Raw genomic sequence first — 19,393 nt, 5'->3', positions numbered from 1 at the left:
CCGGGCCCATGGGCCTGGTCTGGGGAGGGGAGTCCGGGGTGTGATGGGCCGGGGGCTCTGTCACAGAGCTGCCCTGTGTACCTGGCTGTAGCGCGGGATGGCATCTTCCAGCACCATGGCTGCCTGGCACACGTGCTCCCGGATGCTGCTGTACTGCTCCTCTGCCGCCTGGCATTGCTGCTGGAACGGGGTCCCCTGCTCCGGGCTCAGCTCCGCCAGCTGGGCGGAGACGCGCTGCAGCTTCCCCATCAGGGGCCGGTGCTCAGCAAGGGCCTCCCGCAGACACTGCGGGGAGAGGGGTAAGCACCCGGTGCGCGGGCACACCCAGCATGAGGGTGGCAGGGAAACCCAGAGCACACATGGGAGCGAGGGGAGCTCTGCTTTCTCCAGCTGCCCCCCGACATGATTAGCTTGGCTTCCCCCGCCCCCAGGGCCCTCTGCCCACCCCACTCCCCCATGTCCCGGAGATGCTCCTGTCCCTCAGTGCCCGGACATGTGGCAGCCCTGCCCCCTTCTCTGCCCATTGCCTCCCCTGGCCCTAGACTGGCCTGATTCCCCGGTGGGCTGCCAAGCTCCTGGGTCCATGCCTGGGCCCGCAGTGCAGGGCAGTGCGCCGTGGAGGGGGCCCGTGGGGAGAGGTGAACGAGGCTGCTCCTTAGCTCTCAGGTGACAGACCCTGCACGCTGCTGGAGACACTGGGTGCTTGGCCCCTGGCAGGATAAGGGCCATGCCCCGCAGCCACTTAGGGTTGCCAACTTTCTGATCACACAAAACCAAACTCCCTTGCCCCACCCCCTTCCCTGAGGCTCCGCCCCCTGCCCACTCCCTTTGTCACTCACTTTCCCTCACTCACTTGCTCATTTTCACCTGGCTGGCTCAGGGGGCTGGGGTGTGGGATGGGGTGAGGGCTCCGGCTGGGGATGCGGGCTCCGGGTAGGCCCAGAAATGAGGAGTTCGGGGACTCTGGGTGGGGCAGGGAGTTGGGGTGCGGGAGGAGGTGAGGGGTGCAGGTTCTGGGAGGGAGTTGGGTGCGGGAAGGGACTCAGGACGGGGCAGGGGATTGGGGTGTGAGAGGGGGTGAGGGGTGCAGGCTCTGGGAGGGAGTTGGGTGCGGGAAGGGACTCAGGACGGGGCAGGGGATTGGGGTGTGAGAGGGGGTGAGGGGTGCAGGCTCTGGGAGGGAGTTGGGTGCGGGAGGGGACTCAGGACGGGGCAGCGGATTGGGGTGTGAGAGGGGGTGAGGGGTGCAGGCTCTGGGACGGAGTTGGGTGCGGGAGGGGACTCAGGACGGGGCAGGGGATTGGGGTGTGAGAGGGGGTGAGGGGTGCAGGCTCTGGAAGGGAGTTGGGTGCAGGAGGGGACTCAGGACGGGGCAGGGGGTTGGGGTGCAGGAGGGGATTCGTGGTGCAAGCTCCAGGAATGAGTTGGGGTGTGAGAGGGGGTGAGGGGTGCAGGCTCTGGGAGGGAGTTGGGTGCGGGGTGCAGGCTCTGGGAGGGAGTTGGGTGCGGGAGGGGACTCAGGACGGGGCAGGGGGTTGGGGTGCAGGAGGGGATTCGTGGTGCAAGCTCCAGGAATGAGTTGGGTGCGGGAGGGGACTCTGGCTGTGACATGGGGTTGGGGTGCGGTGGGGGTGAGGGGTGCAGGCTCTGGGAGGGAGTTGGGTGCGGGAGGGGACTCAGGACGGGGCAGGGGATTAGGGTGTGAGAGGAGGTGAGGGGTGCAGGCTCTGGGACGGGGTTGGGTGCGGGAGGGGACTCTGGCTGTGACATGGGGTTGGGGTGCGGGAGGGGGGTGAGGGGTGCAGGCTCTGGGAGAGAGTTGGGTGCGGAAGGGGACTCAGGACGGGGCAGGGGATTGGAGTGTGAGAGGGAGTGAGGGGTGCAAGCTCTGGGAGTGAGTTGGGTGCGGGAGGGGACTCAGGACGAGGCGGGGGATTGGGGTGTGAGAGGGGGTGAGGGGTGCAGGCTCTGGGAGGGAGTTGGGTGCGGGAGGGGACTCAGGACGGGGCAGGGGATTGGAGTGTGAGAGGGGGTGAGGGGTGCAGGTTCTGGGAGGGAGTTGGGTGCGGGAGGGGACTCAGGACAGGGCAGGGGATTGGGGTGTGAGAGGGGGTGAGGGGTGCAGGCTCTGGGAGGGAGTTGGGTGCGGGAGGGGACTCAGGATGGGGCAGGGGATTGGGGTGTGAGGGGGGTGAGGGGTGCAGGCTCTGGGAGGGAGTTGGGTGCGGGAGGGGACTCAGGATGGGGCAGGGGATTGGGGTGTGAGGGGGGTGAGGGGTGCAGGCTCTGGGAGGGAGTTGGGTGCGGGAGGGGACTCAGGACGGGGCAGGGGATTGGAGTGTGAGAGGGAGTGAGGGGTGCAGGCTCTGGGAGTGAGTTGGGTGCGGGAGGGGACTCAGGACGGGGCAGGGGATTGGAGTGTGAGAGGGGGTGAGGGGTGCAGGCTCCGGGAGGGAGTTGGGTGCGGGAAGGGACTCAGAACGGGGCAGGGGATTGGGGTGTGAGAGGGGGTGAGGGGTGCAGGCTCTGGGACGGAGTTGGGTGCGGGAGGGGACTCAGAACGGGGCAGGGGATTGGGGTGTGACAGGGCGTGAGGGGTGCAGGCTCCGGGAGGGAGTTGGGGCACAGGAGAGGACTCTGGGCAGGGCAGAGGGTTGGGATGCGGGAGGAGATGAGGGGTGCAAGCTCTGGGACGGAGTTGAGTGCAGAAGGGGACTCTGGGTGGGGCAGGGGATTGGGGTGTGGGAGGGGGTAAGGGGTGCAGGATCTGGGCGGCGCTTACTTCGGGCAGCTCCCCGGAAGCGGCAATGTGTTGCTCTGAAGCAGAGATGTGGCCAGAAAGCTCTGCGCGGTGCTGGCGGCCTCTGCCCACAGGCACCGCCCCTGCAGCTCCCATTTGCTGTGGTTTCTGGCCAAAGGAAGCTGTGGAGCTGGCGCTTGGGGTGGGGGCAGTGTGTGGAGTCCCCCTGGCCTTGCCTCGGAGCTGAGGGAGATGTCACTGCTCCTGGGGAGCCGCACAGAGCCGGGCAGGGAGCCTTCCTTAGCCCTGCTGTGCTGCTGACTGAACTGTTAACAGCCCGGTCAGCAGTGCTGACTGGAGCCACCAGGGTCCCTTTCTGCCTGGGCGTTCTGGTCCAAAATCGGACGCCTGGCCCCCCTACTCCCATTCCACAGGGCACCTCCTGGTACTTGGGCTCTGTCCCCACCTCTTTGCTCACCCTCCAGCCCTGCTCACCTGCAGCAGGTCCTGTTGCTCCTTGAAGGCTTCCCAGCTGATGGCGTCCGGGGAGAGCCGCGCGGCCACCAGCTGCGTCTCCTCCAGCCAGGGCGTGAGCTCGTCATGGGCCTCAGTGAACTGGGCTAGCAGGGCCTGGGCCCGCTCCAGCTGCACTGCGCAGGCTGCGCTCTCCAGGAAGAGCCGCTCAGCTTGCTCCTGGAGGGACTGCGCTGATGGCTGGGGCAGAGAAACAGCTCACAGGGGGCGCGCACAGGGCCGGGCAGAGCATGGGACATGGGCCTTCTCCCTGAGCACACTAGCTCTGCCCAGCCCAGGGCACAGGAGGTGGGGCTTTTCCCCATGTCACCCGGTGGCTGGCTGGGGAATGCAGCGGGACAGGTACCCAAGGGGACACCCTTTGCTGCCCATCACCCACGGGCCCCTGGCCAGAGGCTGTGCCGGGTCTCACCTGCGGGTGCTGGTGTGAGGGCAGGGGCCAGGTGCGGAGCAGTGGGTCGGAGATCCCCAGCAGGCGCTCCACCAGGCCCCGGTGGTGCAGAATCTCGGCGGAGAGGAGCTAAGAGGGAGAGAGGTGTTAGCACAAACCCTGCTGCTGCGCACCCCTGTGGGGAACACAGGCAGGCGAGGGTCCAGCAGCCTCTGCTCTGCTGTCAGTAGCCCCGCTATACACCTGCCACCTCAGCCACTAGGCCCACGCTCACTTCCCCACCCTCCAGGCCCCAGGGAGTCCCCTTGGCAGACAGGCAGGCCAAAGCCCAGCTCTGTGGCCGCCACTCACTGCCCGGCGCTGGGCACGGTGCCTTTGCCATGAGCGGCCTTTTCTCCACAGCCCCAGCAGCCCCAGAGCCAGAGAAGCTGGACCCCAGCTCCAGGGAGCTCTGCATGAAGGGGACCCGAGCTCAGGCTCTACCCCCTCCGACAGGGCACTGCGGGCTCTGCTCTGCCACACACGGGCAGTGGCCAGGGAGCTCATCGGGATGAGCACCTCGCTGACCTGAACGTACTGAACTGCTTGTGAGAGACACCTGCACTCAGTCGATGTGTGTGTGTGTGCGCGCATAGGCTATGCGAATCGGTGGGTGCTTTGTATGTCTCAGTCGGCGTTTCTGAGTGTGTGTGTGCACAGAGAATCTCTTATTGCCCTTATAAATCCATGGTACACCCTGTGACGTTATTGATATAAACTGGGACCATACAGAACATGGGTTGCAACCAAGGTCCTGTAGTGGCACCAAATCTTATGTAAAGGCGGTCATATAAGGTGTCTAAGACCAAGTTATGAGTTACTGGTTATGAATATGCTGTCTGTATGTCTGTATCATTTTGGTAGTTGAAGTTATGAATATTGGCTGAATGCTGTCTGTATTTCAAACTTGTGTTGTGTTACTGGGAAAGATCCCAGACAAGTTGGTGTCAGCTCTGTTTAGCCTGCTTGATGGCCCATTAAGGACCATCACCTACACAACTGTCCCATCGAGAGAAGGCAGTTACGCCCTGTGACTCAGCAGGGTGTGCAGAAACGCCCATGTGACTGCAAACTCCATTTTGCTGTAACTTTCCACAGCAGGAACAAAGGAGTGTTCTTACACCTGGAAAAGCCTATATAAGGCAGAGGCCTCATCTCCATTTTGTCTTCAATCCTGCTTCTTACCTCTGGAGGGATTTTGCTACAAGCTGAAGCTCTACACAAGGGACTGAGGACCCATCCCAGCGGGGGATGTTCTCCAGAGACTTGATTTGCACCTGCAGTTTACTCCATCACTGCTACAAGCCTAAACTAAGAACTTTGCCATTACTGTATGTAATTGATTCCATTTAACCAATTTTAGCTCTCATCTCTATCTTTTTCCCTTTATGAATAAACCTTTAGATTTTAGATTCTAAAGGATTGGCAACAGCGTGATTTGTGGGTAAGATCTGATGTATATATTGACCTGGGTCTGGGGCTTGGTCCTTTGGGATCGAGAGAACCTTTTTCTTTTACTGGGGTGTTGGTTTTCATAACCATTCGTCCCAGGACGGGTGGCACTGGTGGTGATACTGGGAGACTGGTGTGTCTAAGGAAATTGCTTGTGTGACTTGTGGTTAGCCAGTGGGGTAAAGCCGAAGTCCTTTTTGTCTGGCTGGTTTGGTTTGCCTTAGAGGTGGAAAACCCCAGCCTTGGGCTGTGACTGCCCTGTTTGAGCAATTGGTCCTGAATTGGCACTCTCAGTTGGGTCCCGCCAGAACCGCAACATCACACACCCACATCTCGAATACTGCGTACAGATGTGGACGCCTCATCTCAAAAAAGATATTCTAGCACTAGAAAAGGTTCAGAGAAGGGCAACTAAAATGATTAGGGGTTTGGAGAGGGTCCCATATGAGAAAAGACTAAAGAGGCCAGGCCTCTTCAGCTTGGAAAAGAGGAGACTAAGGGGGGATATGATAGAAGTATATAAAATCATGAGTGATGTGGAGAAAGTGAATAAGGAAAAGTTATTTACTTGTTCCCATAATACAAGAACTAGGGGTCACCAAATGAAATTAATGGGCAGCAGGTTTAAAACAAATAAAAGGAAGTTCTTCTTCACACACTGCACAGTCAACCTGTGGAACTCCTTACCTGAGGAGATTGTGAAGGCTGGGACTTTAATAGCGTTTAAAAGAGAACTGGATAAATTCATGGTGGCTAAGTCCATTAATGGCTATTGGCCAGGATGGGTAAGGAATGGTGTCCCTAGCCTCTGTTTGTCAGAGGATGGAGATGGATGGCAGGAGAGAGATCACTTGATCATTGTCTGTTAGCTTCACTCCCTCTGGGGCACCTGGCATTGGCCACTGTCGGTAGACAGATACTGGGCTGGATGGACCTTTGGTCTGACCCGGTACAGCCGTTCTTATGTTCTTATGTTCTTATGTTATGTTCACAGGCTACTGTGACTCAATCTGTGCAAATCGGTGTGTGCTGCATGTTGCAGTTGGTGTGTGTATGTGACTCAGTCCGTGCGAATCGGTGCATGCTGCGCCTTGCAGTCAGCGTGTGTATGTGACTCGGTCCGTGCGAATCGGTGCGTGCTGCATGTTGCAGTTGGTGTGTGTATGTGGCTCAGTCCGTGCATGTACATGTGGCCATGTGCCTGGCTCAGTGCATGTGTCCAGGGGAATCCAGAGGGGAGAGTGTGAGGCAGTGGGAATGTTCTGGCTGTGTCTGTGAATGCTGAGTGGGGAGTATTGACCTGGGAAGGTTGCAGGGGAGTTGTGCTGGGACGGCCTGCACTGGGGAAGGGAGCATAAGTGAGCATGTAACCTGAGAACCCAGGAGTGGGGTTGGAGGCCCAGGGCTGCCCAGAGGGGGGGGGCGCAAGTGGGGCAATCTGCCCCAGGCCCGGGGCCCCGCAGGGGCCACCACGAGAGTTTTTCGGGGCCCCTGGAGCAGGGTCCTTCACTCGCTCTGGGCGCCTCAGAAAACTCTCATGGGGCCCAGGACCCCGGAGATTCTTCTGCTCCCAGTCTTTGCCAGCAGGGAGTCCTTCGCCGCCAAAGACCCGGCTGAACTTCAGTGGCGGGTCCCGCTTCAGCGGTATTTCAGCAGCAGGGGGCCCCCACTGCAGGTCTTCGGGGCACTTCGGCGGCAGGTCCCGGAGCAGAAGGACCCCCCGCCTCCGAATTACCGCCGAAGCGGAGGCCCTCTGCCGCTGAAGACCCCAGGCCCCCGGAATCCGCTGGGCAGCCCTGTGGAGGCCAGGTAACACCTCTGCTGGGGACACTGGACAAAGGACACAAAGGCTGGGGAGGAGCCGGGGGGAGGCTGGGGAGAGTTTCAGTTTGAAGCTGGCTGGGAAATGGAGAGGGGCCCCGACGGGGCTTGGGCTTCCCAACGGGGCTGTGGCCTCCCTGGGGCCCCCAGATGGACCTAACTGGGGGGTCCTGCTGTTTGTACCTACAAGCCCTGCTAGGGACTGTGCTCCTGTCATCTAATAAACCTTCTGTGTTACTAGCTGGCTGAGAGTCCCGGTGAATGGCAGGAAGTGGGGGTGCAGGGCCCTGACTCCCCCACACTCTGTGACACAGAGGAAATGCCAGGGCCACCCACAGGATTCAGGGGAGCTGCGGTGCTTGTACTCATCGGGCGGCGGACTGGGTCTTCAGCAGCATTTTGGTGGTGGGGGGCCCTTCAGTCGCTCTGCGTCTTCAGCAGCACTGAAGGGCCCTCCGCTGCCGAAAACCCGGACCGACGCCGGGTCAGGGCTCACGGGGCCCCTGTGGGGCCCAGGGCCTGGGGCAAATTGCCCTTTGCCCCTCCCCAGGCAGCCTTGGGAAACGCAGCCTGAATTCCCGGCGCTGGCTGGGGCAGGGGGAACGCCGGGTGCCTTTGGCTGCTGCCCTGGGGCGTGCTGCCTCCCTTGGAGTGATTAGCATCTGTGTAAATGGCAGCAGGGGGCTGGGCGCTGGGCTGGCGTCCCTACCTGCTGAGTGGAGAGCTGCGAGCAGATGGCCTGGGCGTCCAGCTGGACCTGCCTGAGCTCCTCCAGGTGCTGGCCGAGCCTGGCCAGGTGGGCATGTTCGGCCCCCAGGACCTGCTCAAACTGAGACAGAGATGCCCCCCAGGTCAGATGCCGGGTGTGTTGGGGGGGGGGAAATCGAGCATGCACGAAGTGCCGTGGGCGGGGGGTGGAGTGTGCACGAGGTGCTGTAGGGGAAGGAATGGGGTGTGTGTGTGGTGCTCTGCGGGAGGGAGTGGAGCCTGCACGAGGTGCTGCGGGGGTGGGAATCGAGTGTGCACGAGGTGCTGCGGGGGTGGAAATCGAGTGTGCATGAGGTGCTGCAAGGGGGGGAGAATGGGGCTTTCACGAGTGCTGTGAGTGGAAAGGGAATGGGCGTGCATAAGGTACTGTGGGGGAGGGAATGGGGTGCTCTGTGGGGGGGAGTGGAGCCTGCACTAGGTGCTGCGGAGGGGAATCGAGTTTGCATGAGCTGCTGCGGGGGTGGGAATGGGGCGTGCACGAGGTACTGCGGGGGTGGGAATGAGGCGTGCATGAGGTGGTGTGGGGAGAATGGGGCGTGCACAAGGTGCTGCACGGGGGGGAGTGGAGCCTGCTCGAGGTGCTGTGGGGGGAATCGAGTGTGCATGAGGTGCTGCGGGGGTGGGAATGAGGCGTGCATGAGGTGCTGGAGGGGAGTGGAGCCTGCACGAGGTGCTGTGGGGGGAATCGAGTGTGCACGAGGTGCTGCGGGGGGGGGGGGAAATGGGGCATGCACGAAGTGCTGAGGACGGGGAATGGAGCCTGCACGAGGTGCTGCGAGGGGGGGAGAATGGGGTATGCACGAGGTGCTGTAGGTGGGGGGGGAATGGGGCATGCATGAGGTGCTGTGGGGGGAATTCAGTGTGCATGAGGTGCTGTGGGGGTGGGAATGAGGCGTGCACGAGGTGCTGCGGGGGGGAATAGGGTGTGCACGAGGTGCTGCGGGGGGGAATGGGGCTTGCACGAGGTGCTTCAGAGGGGGATGGGTTGTGCACGAGGTGCTGCGAGTGGGGAATGAGGTGTGCACAAGGTGCTGAGCGGGGGAATGGGGCGTGCACGAGGTGCTGCGGGGGGGAATGGGGCGTGCACGAGGTGCTGCAGAGGGGGGATGGGGTGTGCACGAGGTGCTGAGCGGGGGAATGAGGCGTGCACGAGGTGCTGCGGGGGGAATGGGGCATGCACGAGGTGCTGAGCGGGGGAATGAGGCGTGCACGAGGTGTTGCGGGGGGAATGGGGCGTGCATGAGGTGCTGCGGGGGGGAATGGGGCGTGCACCAGGTGCTGCAGAGGGGGAATGGGGCGTGCACGAGGTGCTGCGGGGCGAATGGGCATGCACGAGGTGCTGAGCGGGGGAATGAGGCGTGCACGAGGTGCTGCGGGGGGAATGGGGCGTGCACGAGGTGCTGAGCGGGGGAATGAGGCGTGCACGAGGTGCTGCGGGGGGGAATGGGGGCGTGCACGAGGTGCTGAGCGGGGGAATGAGGCGTGCACGAGGTGCTGAGCGGGGGAATGGGGCGTGCATGAGGTGCTGCGGAGGGAATGGGGCGTGCACGAGGCGCTGAGCGGGGGAATGAGGCGTGCACGAGGCGCTGAGCGGGGGAATGAGGCGTGCACGAGGCGCTGAGCGGGGGAATGAGGCGTGCACGAGGTGCTGAGTGGGGGATGGGGCGTGCACGAGATGCTGAGCGGGGGAATGAGGCATGCACGAGGTGCTGCAGGGCGAATGGGCGTGCACGAGGTGCTGAGCGGGGGAATGAGGCGTGCACGAGGTGCTGCGGGGGGAATGGGGCGTGCACGAGGTGCTGAGCGGGGGAATGAGGCATGCACGAGGTGCTGCGGGGGGAATGGGGTGTGCATGAGGTGCTGTGGGGGCAGTGTAACCATTGGGTAGCTCAGCTGGTGAACCCCTGCTTACCAGGACCCGGAGTATTTCACCCCCTTCCCCTGTGCTCAGCCCAATCACCTGCGCTTGGCTAAAGCAACACTCCCAGTGCAGTGTCAAGCTGAGAGCTGGAGACACCAAGAGATGGAGAATCCCCCTCCCACTCTGTCCCTCGGAGGTCATTTCCCTCCCTGCTAAACACTGTCTGCTCCAGCTTCCAGCCATCGGTCCCTGTTCTGCCTTGCTCAGTCCCAGAGCCCTGCGCCCCTGCTGTGTGCTCCCCGCCACGGTGCCCCGACATGGCGCCCGAGCCACCTCTCAGTCTGCGTTCACACAAGCTAACAGCCTGTGCGCCCTGCGGCTCCCGCTGCCAGGCATTTTCTCCAGCCTCCGGTCAGTTCCGTGGCTAGTCTGCACCTCTCCAGTTTTCCAACAGCCTTTGAAATGAGGCCCCAGGACTGGCTCGGTATTCCTCCACTGGTCTCAAATCACCTTCCTTCTGCTCGCTTCCCTGCCCATGCAGCCACAGGTCTCACTAACCTTTCCTGCCCCAGCACCGCGCTGAGCAACCATGAGCTCCTTGGCCACTCTGACCCTTAACAGCCCCATCTCTAGGGAGGCCGGCGCTCCTGGGCCCCGGACCGACGGCCTTGAGTATCGCTGCTGCCCAGGGCACAGCCCCGTCTCCAGGGACACCGGCGCTCCTGGGCCCCAGACCGACGGCCTTGAGTATCGCTGCTGCCCAGGGCACAGCCCCATCTCTAGGGAGGCCGGCGCTCCTGGGCCCCGGACCGACGGCCTTGAGTATCGCTGCTGCCCAGGGCACAGCCCCATCTCTAGGGAGGCCGGCGCTCCTGGGCCCCGGACCGACGGCCTTGAGTATCGCTGCTGCCCAGGGCACAGCCCCGTCTCCAGGGACACCGGCGCTCCTGGGCCCCAGACCGACGGCCTTGAGTATCGCTGCTGCCCAGGGCACAGCCCCATCTCTAGGGAGGCCGGCGCTCCTGGGCCCCGGACCCATGGCCTTGAGTATCGCTGCTGCCCAGGGCACAGCCCCGTCTCTAGGGACGCCGACGCTCCTGGGCCCCGGACCTACGGTCTTGAGTATCGCTGCTGCCCAGGGCACAGCCCCGTCTCCAGGGACGCCGGCGCTCCTGGGCCCCGGACCCATGGCCTTGAGTATCGCTGCTGCCCAGGGCACAGCCCCGTCTCTAGGGACGCCGACGCTCCTGGGCCCCGGACCTACGGCCTTGAGTATCGCTGCTGCCCAGGGCACAGCCCCGTCTCCAGGGACGCCGGCGCTCCTGGGCCCCGGACCCATGGCCTTGAGTATCGCTGCTGCCCAGGGCACAGCCCCGTCTCTAGGGACGATGGCGATCCTGGGCCCCGGACCTACGGCCTTGAGTATCGCTGCTGCCCAGGGCACAGCCCCGTCTCTAGGGACGCCGGCGCTCCTGGGCCCCGCACACATGGCCTTGCATGTGGCTGTGTTCAAATGCATTTTTTAAACCCGGGGCCAGTGCACCAAGCAATGCCGATCACTCTGGGGGTGCGTCTGCACTGCAGCTGGGCGTGTGCTTCCCAGCATACGTCGACAGACACACGCTAGCTCTGCTCAAGCGAGGGTGTGGCTGTGGTGGCGCGAGCTGCGGCTCACATTAGCACCTGAGTCCAAACCCCCCCCCCCCGTGCCCACTCAGGAGCTTGCCAGCACTGCGACGGCCCCCTGCTATACGCTGGGAACACGCTCCCGTTGCAGCAGTGCCACACCCGTATGACGCGCTGTCCCCGCTTCTCACCGCTCTGCCAACGTCTGTCTCCTCTGGTGGACGTGGGGAGTAGCGCTGGGCCCAGAACAGGCCCTGGGGAACCCCACTAGGGGCACCCTGAGTCTCTGAGGATTCCTCGCTGACAGCTGGTTACCTGGTTCCTAACCCATTTCACCTGTGCTTCTACAGTGCTACTTGTAGGGAGCCTGGCGGGCTGTACCGCCAAAGACCTCCCGAAATCTATTACATTTGTGCAGCTGCTTTTATCAACCAAACTGTAACCTCATCACAAACAAGTCCAGGTTTGTTTGACAAGACCCACGTCCCATAACGCTGCAGTGACTGGCAGTAATTCAATTCCCCCCCGTAGCAACGGTTCATCATTTAGCCTGGGAAGAAGCCACAGATTGAAAGAGTTCAAGGCCAGAAGGGATGCCTGTAATCATCTCGTCTGACCACCTGTGTGACATGGGCCAGAGGCCTGCCCCACAGCAATTCCCCTTTGAACTAGAGCAGAGCCTTTAGGAACATCCCAGTCAATCTGGATTTTAAAACTGCCAGTGCTGAGGAACACTTTGGGAAGTTGTTCCAATGGTTAATTATCTTGATGTCTTCTGGAATGTCTCTGGTATTCCAAGATTTTTTAAAAATCAGTGGGCCAGAGATCTCCGCCAGCTCTTTTAGGATTCTGCGCTGGGAATTACCTGGGACTGCTGATTTAAAAATGTTTCTCTCTAGTAGATGCTGTTAACATGCTTCTTAGTGATTTTGTCGCCCTGGTGTGCTGAACGCGCACGGAAGGGGACGCTTATCCCCTTACTAGCATTCAGTGGGGTGTTTGGTTGCTAGCTCCCAGCACTAAAAGGGGAGGGATCGATGGCAAATCAGGACCCTGAGACGGACAGTTCCCAGGAACAATGGCGAGAGGCCAATGCTCCAAGTCAGCCTGATTGACAGGGCAGGCAGGCTAATCAAGGAGACAGAAGGCCAGGGTGGGTCCCGTCCTCCCTGTGATCTGGAATTGCCTGGGTCAGATGGAGTGGGGCCGAGCTAAGGAGAGAGCAGGGGCCCGAGCTAAGCTGCTGGGAGCAGAGCTGCAGCCCCAAAGCCAGAGCACAGCCCAGAGAGAGAGACCTGCCCTGGGAGCAGAGCTGTAGCAACTGGAGCCAGAGGGGCCAGAGAAGCAGCCCAGGGACTAGAGGCAGAGCAGCAGCAGCAGCCGTGCTGAGGCAGTGTGGAGCTGGGGCTCGAACAGTCTGGAGCTGGGTGCAGCAGCTGGGGAGAGCGAGGGGGACCCTGGGCAGTGGGCCCAGCACAGGGAGACGCCTCAGCCAAGAGGCTCTGCAGGCCAGACTTGGAGGGGGATCGTAACCCTGACAGAGCGGGGGTGACACTGGGGAGAAGGGTCCTGTCACCCAGAGCCTGAGAGTGTGTGGCCACCGCCAGAGCAAGTGCCCAACCCGCAGCGTCCCTGCAGCACAGCCAGCGCCTGAGAAGGAGGCCAGGGACCTACAAAGAACAGACTGTGAACTGCCCTGATGTCCAGAGACACTGTTTGTGATGGTCCCTGCCACAGAGCGGGGTGATGTGTTTTCCTTTAACCTCTTCCATTTTTCCTTATTCTTTTTTAAAAATTAAGTGTTAATTAAATAACTTGTATTTGCTTTAAATTGTATGATGTGATCAGTGGGTCAGGGAGGTGCCCCATGCAGAGATGGTACCCCGGAGTGGGGACATCCTAGCTCCTGCCCTGGGTGACCACAGCAGGGTTGGGGGTAGAGCCCCCTGGGAATCCTGGGCCCAGCCTTGTTGGGGTTCTGAGGACTCTGCCAGACAGGAGAGTGGAAGGGGAGCCCTCAAGGGCAGGGAGACCTCTGGATAAAGGAAGTGGGAGCGAGGATTCAGATCCTTTCGCCAGCCCACTTCGCCAGGGTAGTGCAGTGTGATGGAGTAGGGACAGTCTGTGTGAGGGATGGGAGAGCCAGGGAGGACTTTAGGTGAGGGACAGGTGCTCAGCCTGTTACCTGAGCCAGGGAGCAGGGAGGTGTGTCAGCACCTTTGCCCCAGGGAAGCTGGACAAAGGAAGGGGCCGGCTGGAGGGAGTTGAGTTCAGTTTCGGTTTTGGGCTGGGTGGCTGGAATTCAGGGGACTAAGCTTCCTGAACCCCAGCAGGACTTGACTGGGGGGTCCTGGCTGTGCCTGCGATCTCTGCTGTAACCTGCATTCCTGTTGTCCAATAAACCTTCTGTTTTACTGGCTGGCTCAGAGTCACTGTGAGTCCCAGGAAGAGGGGTGCAGGGCTGGACTCCCCCACGCTCCATGACATGCAGAAGCCAGGAAAGTTCCCCACAATAGCAGGACCATTCCCCCGCTTACACACATCATCCCGCAGCTTTCCGAAGTCAGAGCAGCACTATTTACCGAACACTTCAGCCTTTTCACCGTCTCCACCTAGTAATGGCCACAGGGCCCCTCGGGGTCAGGCCGAGGCACAGGGGTTCCCTTGCCCAGCTGCTGCCTGGGTTGTACCCACCCTGGGGAGACAGACGATTCGGTACAATTGGGAACCTGGCAGGACGATTGCACGACTGGAATGTTATGACACTGGGCTGTGTGTGCCGACCAGTGGGGAGGAGGCGAGATCGAGGATGGGGGTTGAGTCTCAGCCCCGGGACTGATCCTGGGCCCTTCCTCTCGCCCTTGCCCTCAGTACCTTTTCTCTGTCGCTGGCACTGACGGGGTGTGGCCCATCAGCTGGCTGGCTGTCCCCAGGGGCTAGCTCCTTCTCCATTCGACCCAGCCAGAGAGCCAGGTCCTCCTGGGCAGAGTCCACATGGGATGAGGCCTCCAGTGTCTGTGCCAGCCGGCGCTGGATGTCGCCGCTGCTCTGCCCCATGATCAGATACCTCATCCTCAGGGACTCCATCTTCTCCTGGGCCAGCTGGGCTTCCTCGCCTGCAGAGGGGTCGGACGTCAGCAGGGAGCACAACACTATCAGGTCTGACCTCCTCCGTTGCACAGGAGAGACTCATCATCCCTGCCCTGAGCCTGGCTGAGCTAGAGCAGAGCTTTTAGAAGGTCCAGGCTGGGTTCACAGATGCCAGGTGATGGAAAAGCCACCATGGCTCTGGGTGGGCTCTTCCAATGGTTAATTCACATCACCACTAACCACTGCCCCTTAGTTCTAGTCTGCATTTCTCTCCCGTCTGCTTGCAGCCCTCAGATCTTTGTCTGCTGCACCAAAGAGCTGTCTGCTCCCAGGGTGTGACTGTGATCTGCATCCCAGGCACAGCCCCCAATCTGAGCTACAGTCTAGCTTCTCTTGTCAGTTCTCTGCCTTTCTCACTGCTGATTTGTCCTCGCGGCTGTCAGCTTCCCACATTGTCCTTGCCTTTGATATTAAAGCACCTAAATGAATCCGTAAATAATTGTTACTGCTTCTTTAAATACTTCCTGACAGTCAGTTTTGCTCAGAGTTGTTTTACACTTTGGATACTTGTCCGTTTCCAAGTGCCCACTCTGTGTATTACTGGCCCGGGCCATGCTGAACGTAGACCATGATCCCCAGCACCTAGACAAGCCTCAGGTTTTCCTGTGATCAGTTCATCTTTGTCACAGTGAGGCTGCCTGTGTGTGTCTACACACAAATCCCCGAGTGGCTGTCAGATCTCGAGCCTACAAAGTTAGCACCTAGAGTTGTTAGATAGTGAAGTGAGCCCATAAGGGGCTGATTGGAGCAAACACTCCGGGAGGAACAGGCTGAGAACAGCCCGTGGGGAGGAGAGGTTCAGGGTGAGCACTGGGACAGGAATGGGGCAAGGGGAGCACCAGAGGATGAGTCAATCCAGACGGGACTGTGCCGCACATAGGGAAGGAAGGGATCAGGGTGGCCTGTGCTGGACGGGTGAGCTGGGGCGAGCAGTTTAGGAAAAGCAAATTTCAGCAAACTCCCAAGCAGGAGTGGATTATAGAGAGCGCCCGGTGAGAGGGTAAGCGGCCGGGCAGGAGCCCCCAGCAGTTTGGCCGGAGGATCCAAGCGTGTCCCGCTGGGGAATGGGGGATGGTAGGATTCGAGCGCCCCCTGGTGGGGAATGGGGGGCAATGGGATCCAAGCGCCCACTGGTGGGGAATGGGGGGCAGTAGGATCCAAGCGCCCCCTGTTGGCGAATGGGGGGCAGTGGGATCCAAGTGCCTCCAGGTGGGGAATGTGGGAAGGGGGGATCATGTGCCCCCTGGTGGGAAATGGGGGGCAATGGCATCCAAGCACCCCCTGGTGGGGATTGTGGGAAGGGGGGATTCGCACACCCCCTGGTGGGGAATGTGCAAAGGGGGGATTTGTGCGCTCCCTGGTGAGGAATGGGGGGCAATGAGATCCACGCACCCCCTGGTGGGGAATGTGGGAAGGGGGGATTCACGTGCCCCCTTGTGGGGAATGTGAGAAGGGAGGATCCATGCGCCCCCTGGTGGGGAATGTGGGAAGGGGGGATTCATGCGCCCCCTGGTGGAGAATGTGGGAAGGGGGGATTCACGTGCCCCCTAGTGGGGAATGGGGGGTGGTAGGATACGAGCGTCCCCTGGTGGGGAATGGGGGACAGTAGGATCCGCGCACCCCCTGGTGGGGAATGTGGGAAGGGGGGATTCGCGTGCCCCCTGGTGGGGAATGTGGGAAGGGGGGATTCATGTGCCCCCTAGTGGGGAAGGGGGGGGAGGTAGGATACGAGCGCCCCCTGGTGGGGAATAGAGGGCAGTAGGATCCATGCGCCCCCTGGTGGGGAATGTGGGAAGGGGGGATCATGTGCCCCCTAGTGGGGAATGGGGGGGGTGGTAGGATACGAGCGCCCCCTGGTGGGGAATAGAGGGCAGTAGGATCCATGCGCCCCCTGGTGGGGAATGTGGGAAGGGGGGATTCATGTGCCCCCTAGTGGGGAATGAGGGGGTGGTAGGATATGAGCGCCCCCTGGTGGGGAATGGGGGGCAGTAGGATCCATGCGCCCCCTGGTGGGAAATGTGGGAAGGGGGGATCATGTGCCCCCTAGTGGGGAATGGGGGGGGTGGTAGGATATGAGCGCCCCCTGGTGGGGAATGGGGGGCAGTAGGATCCATGCGCCCCCTGGTGGGAAATGTGGGAAGGGGGGATCATGTGCCCCCTAGTGGGGAATGGGGGGGGGTGGTAGGATATGAGCGCCCCCTGGTGGGGAATGGGGGGCAGTAGGATCCATGCGCCCCCTGGTGGGGAATGTGGGAAGGGGGGATCCACGCACCCCGTAGTGGGGAATGTGGGGCAGGGATTCACTGCTGGGCAGCCTGGGCCTGGGGGCTGCAGTTCCCAATTTGCAGCAACCAGCAGCTCTGCCACTTGCCTATCACCAGCTCCAGCACCTGCTGGCCCCGCTCCAGGGCTTGCTCCAGGTCGCCCATCCTGGAACGAATCTCCTCACAGAGACCCTGCAGGAAAAGGACAGGTGAGACTCACCAGGCCTGCTCAGCCCAGCCCCACAGCCTGGCCCCTGCACCGCCCCCCCGTGCCTCCCCCCCTGCGCAGGGACGGCTGGGGGGTTCTGCAGCTGGGGACTGCTCCATGCTCTAGGGGCCCTGCCCCTGTACCCATCCCTCCCCTTGGCCATGCTGCAGGGCCAGCTGTGGGTCCCAGCCAGGCCATTCTGGCGCAGTCACCCTCCTGCCCTCACCTGGCTTTGCTGGTGGGCAGCCTGCAGCTGGGTCATGCAGCCGTTGGCGTGCCAGAGCTGGGCCAGGCGCCTCTCTGTGGCGCTCAGCCACTCCTGGAAGGAATCCACAGACTCCTGGAAGCACTGAGCAGCTGGCAGGATCCGCTCCAAGCAGCTGTGTCTGTGAGGAAAGGAGGCTGAGGAGAGCCAGGCAGCGGCCGTGCCACGTGTCCCCCAGCAATGGGGGAAGGGCTGAAGGTCCCCAGGATCCCCAAAGGGCAAGTACCCAACTGGCATTTCGTCCAGGGGAGCCCCTGGTGCCAGGAGGCTCCAAATTAGAGCATCTCCCCTTTGCTCAATGGCTCCTTGCCCCCATTTCCCCAGTGACCCCTCTCCTCAAGCACCCCCTGTTTCCCATACCCCCTCTCCTCCTCCAGCCTCCAGGGCTCACCTGCCCCTTCCATGCTGCACCCCACCCACCCTATGCTGCCTGGCCCCCCGAGCTCCCCAGGGCCTGTGCCCCTGCCCCACAGAGAGGCGGGAGCAGTGCTCCTCTGGTTCCCAGGCATACCCTGGCCCAGGCACCGCAGCCCCAAAGGGTGACATCCCTGCAGCAGACCAGGTGGAGGGCCCAGCCTGGCTCAGAGCTCTCCCCCAGGCAGCCCTGACTTGGTAGACCCAGGACCCAGGAGGTGCCTGGCAGAGCAGCCCAGGGGCTAGCCAGGCCAGGCTCTGAAAGAGCAGACCCTCATTGGGATGGTCCCTCCTAGCCGGACAGCAAGGGGCTGGCACCTGTCGAGGGAAGGCAGGACTAGTGCCACTGTTACAGCCGCTGGGGGCTCTTCCCCCAGGTAAGCACCTGGTCCTCTGCTAAATCCTGCTGCGCTCCCGGCCTCATTGCTTCCTAATGGCAGGGAGTTCCCCAGGAGACTCCAAGGGAGGAGACATGAGCAGCTCCATAAACAAAGTGCCCAGGCTCCGTGCTCTGGTGAGGCCTGGGGCAGTGAGTAATGGCCAGCACCTACCCATCTGCCCCATGGGGGCTGAGGCAGGCAAGGGACAGAAAGCTCCTCTGATTGGTCCCTTCATCCTACAGCACGGGAGCTCGAGCCACAGCAGGGGCCCTGGCACCAAGCCCCCCACCCCCCAGTTCCAGTTCCAGCCCTGCCCCTGCACACTCATGGGCAACTCACGTCCTCACTCCGTGCCTCGGTTTCCCTCTGTACCATGGCCAGCAGGCGTTAGGGGGACCTTGGGGAGAGTGTGCAGGGTGGGCTGGGATCCACCTCCCCTAGCAGGACCCCCTGCTGCAGCAGCTCTGGTCTGTCTAGGACGGCCTAAGCCTCGCCCAGGGGCACTTTGTGTCCTGATGCAAATTGCAGCACAGTCAATAGCACCCACCATCACCAGATAAAGATGGTTAAGGAAAACTTTGTTTGAGGGCATTCTGCTGGCAAGGACTCACGGCTCGGCAGTTGTGGGTGTGAAATCCCTACTTGGTTAGTGTTTTGCCTTTATGGTCCCCACTTCGCCAGTGTTTGTCTGTCTGGTTTCTGTCGGGTCGTTGAGTGTTTCTGTCTCTTGCATAATTAATTTTACAAGATTTAAATCAACTAAGGTGTGGGGTATGACTGGGTAAAGAATGATGTCACAATACGTTAGGATTGGTCAAAGACTTATTTTGGAATATCTCAGTAAAATCATTGGCTAAGGCACAGCTAAGCGGGACTCAAGATTCTATATAAACTGAGGCCCAAGAAGGAGACTAGCTGGGAAGGAAAGAGAAAGGAAAACGGAAAGTGTCATAACTATAAAAGGAAGGGAACAGCCCTCCTGTGTACAATACTATAAAATCCCTCATGGCCAGAGGCACCAAAATCCTTTTACTTTTAAGAAGCTCAGGAAACCTGGCTGACACCTGACCCAAAGGACCAATAAGGGGACAAGATACTTTCAAATCTTGGTGGGGGTAAGGCTTTTGTTTGCGCTCTTTGTTTTGGGGGTTGTTCACTCTTGGGACTAAGAGGGACCAGACATCAATCCAGGCTCTCCAAATCTTTCTGAACCAGTCTCTCATGTTTCAAACTTGTAAGTAACAGCCAGGCAAGGCGTGTTAGTCTTATTTTTGTTTTCTCAACTTGTAAATGTTCCTTTTTGCTGAGAGGATTTTACCTCTGTTTGCTGTAACTTTGAACCTAAGGCTAGAGGGGTTCCTCTGGGCTATATGAATCTGATTACCCTGTAAAGTATTTTCCATCCTGATTTTACAGAGATGATTTTTACCTTTCTTTCTTTAATTAAAAGCTTTCTTTTTAAGAACCTGATTGATTTTTC

The 19,393-nt window shown here is 60.6% G+C and overlaps 1 protein-coding gene across 3 annotated transcripts in view; it reads right to left on the bottom strand.

The window, feature by feature from the left end:
• Nucleotides 1-19,393, bottom strand: part of LOC127044436 (microtubule-actin cross-linking factor 1, isoforms 6/7-like) — a 119,242-nt gene that overhangs the window by 78,243 nt on the left and 21,606 nt on the right. The window contains exons 6-12 of one of the 3 annotated variants that reach the window (XM_050939287.1): nucleotides 17,081-17,240; nucleotides 16,754-16,838; nucleotides 14,107-14,348; nucleotides 7,687-7,806; nucleotides 3,687-3,794; nucleotides 3,236-3,454; nucleotides 82-285 (exon numbers count right to left, since the gene is read on the bottom strand). In XM_050939287.1, coding sequence (XP_050795244.1) covers nucleotides 82-285; nucleotides 3,236-3,454; nucleotides 3,687-3,794; nucleotides 7,687-7,806; nucleotides 14,107-14,348; nucleotides 16,754-16,838; nucleotides 17,081-17,240 — 1,138 coding nt within the window. The remainder of the gene's footprint in view (nucleotides 1-81; nucleotides 286-3,235; nucleotides 3,455-3,686; nucleotides 3,795-7,686; nucleotides 7,807-14,106; nucleotides 14,349-16,753; nucleotides 16,839-17,080; nucleotides 17,241-19,393) is intronic. The other 2 variants (XM_050939289.1, XM_050939288.1) reach the window with 2 other exon arrangements.

Source organism: Gopherus flavomarginatus, chromosome 2 (assembly GCF_025201925.1).
Source record: "Gopherus flavomarginatus isolate rGopFla2 chromosome 2, rGopFla2.mat.asm, whole genome shotgun sequence".
Lineage (NCBI taxonomy): Eukaryota > Metazoa > Chordata > Testudines > Testudinidae > Gopherus > Gopherus flavomarginatus.
Note: the sequence above shows the minus strand (reverse complement) of the source record. Positions and strands in the feature narration are given on the sequence as shown.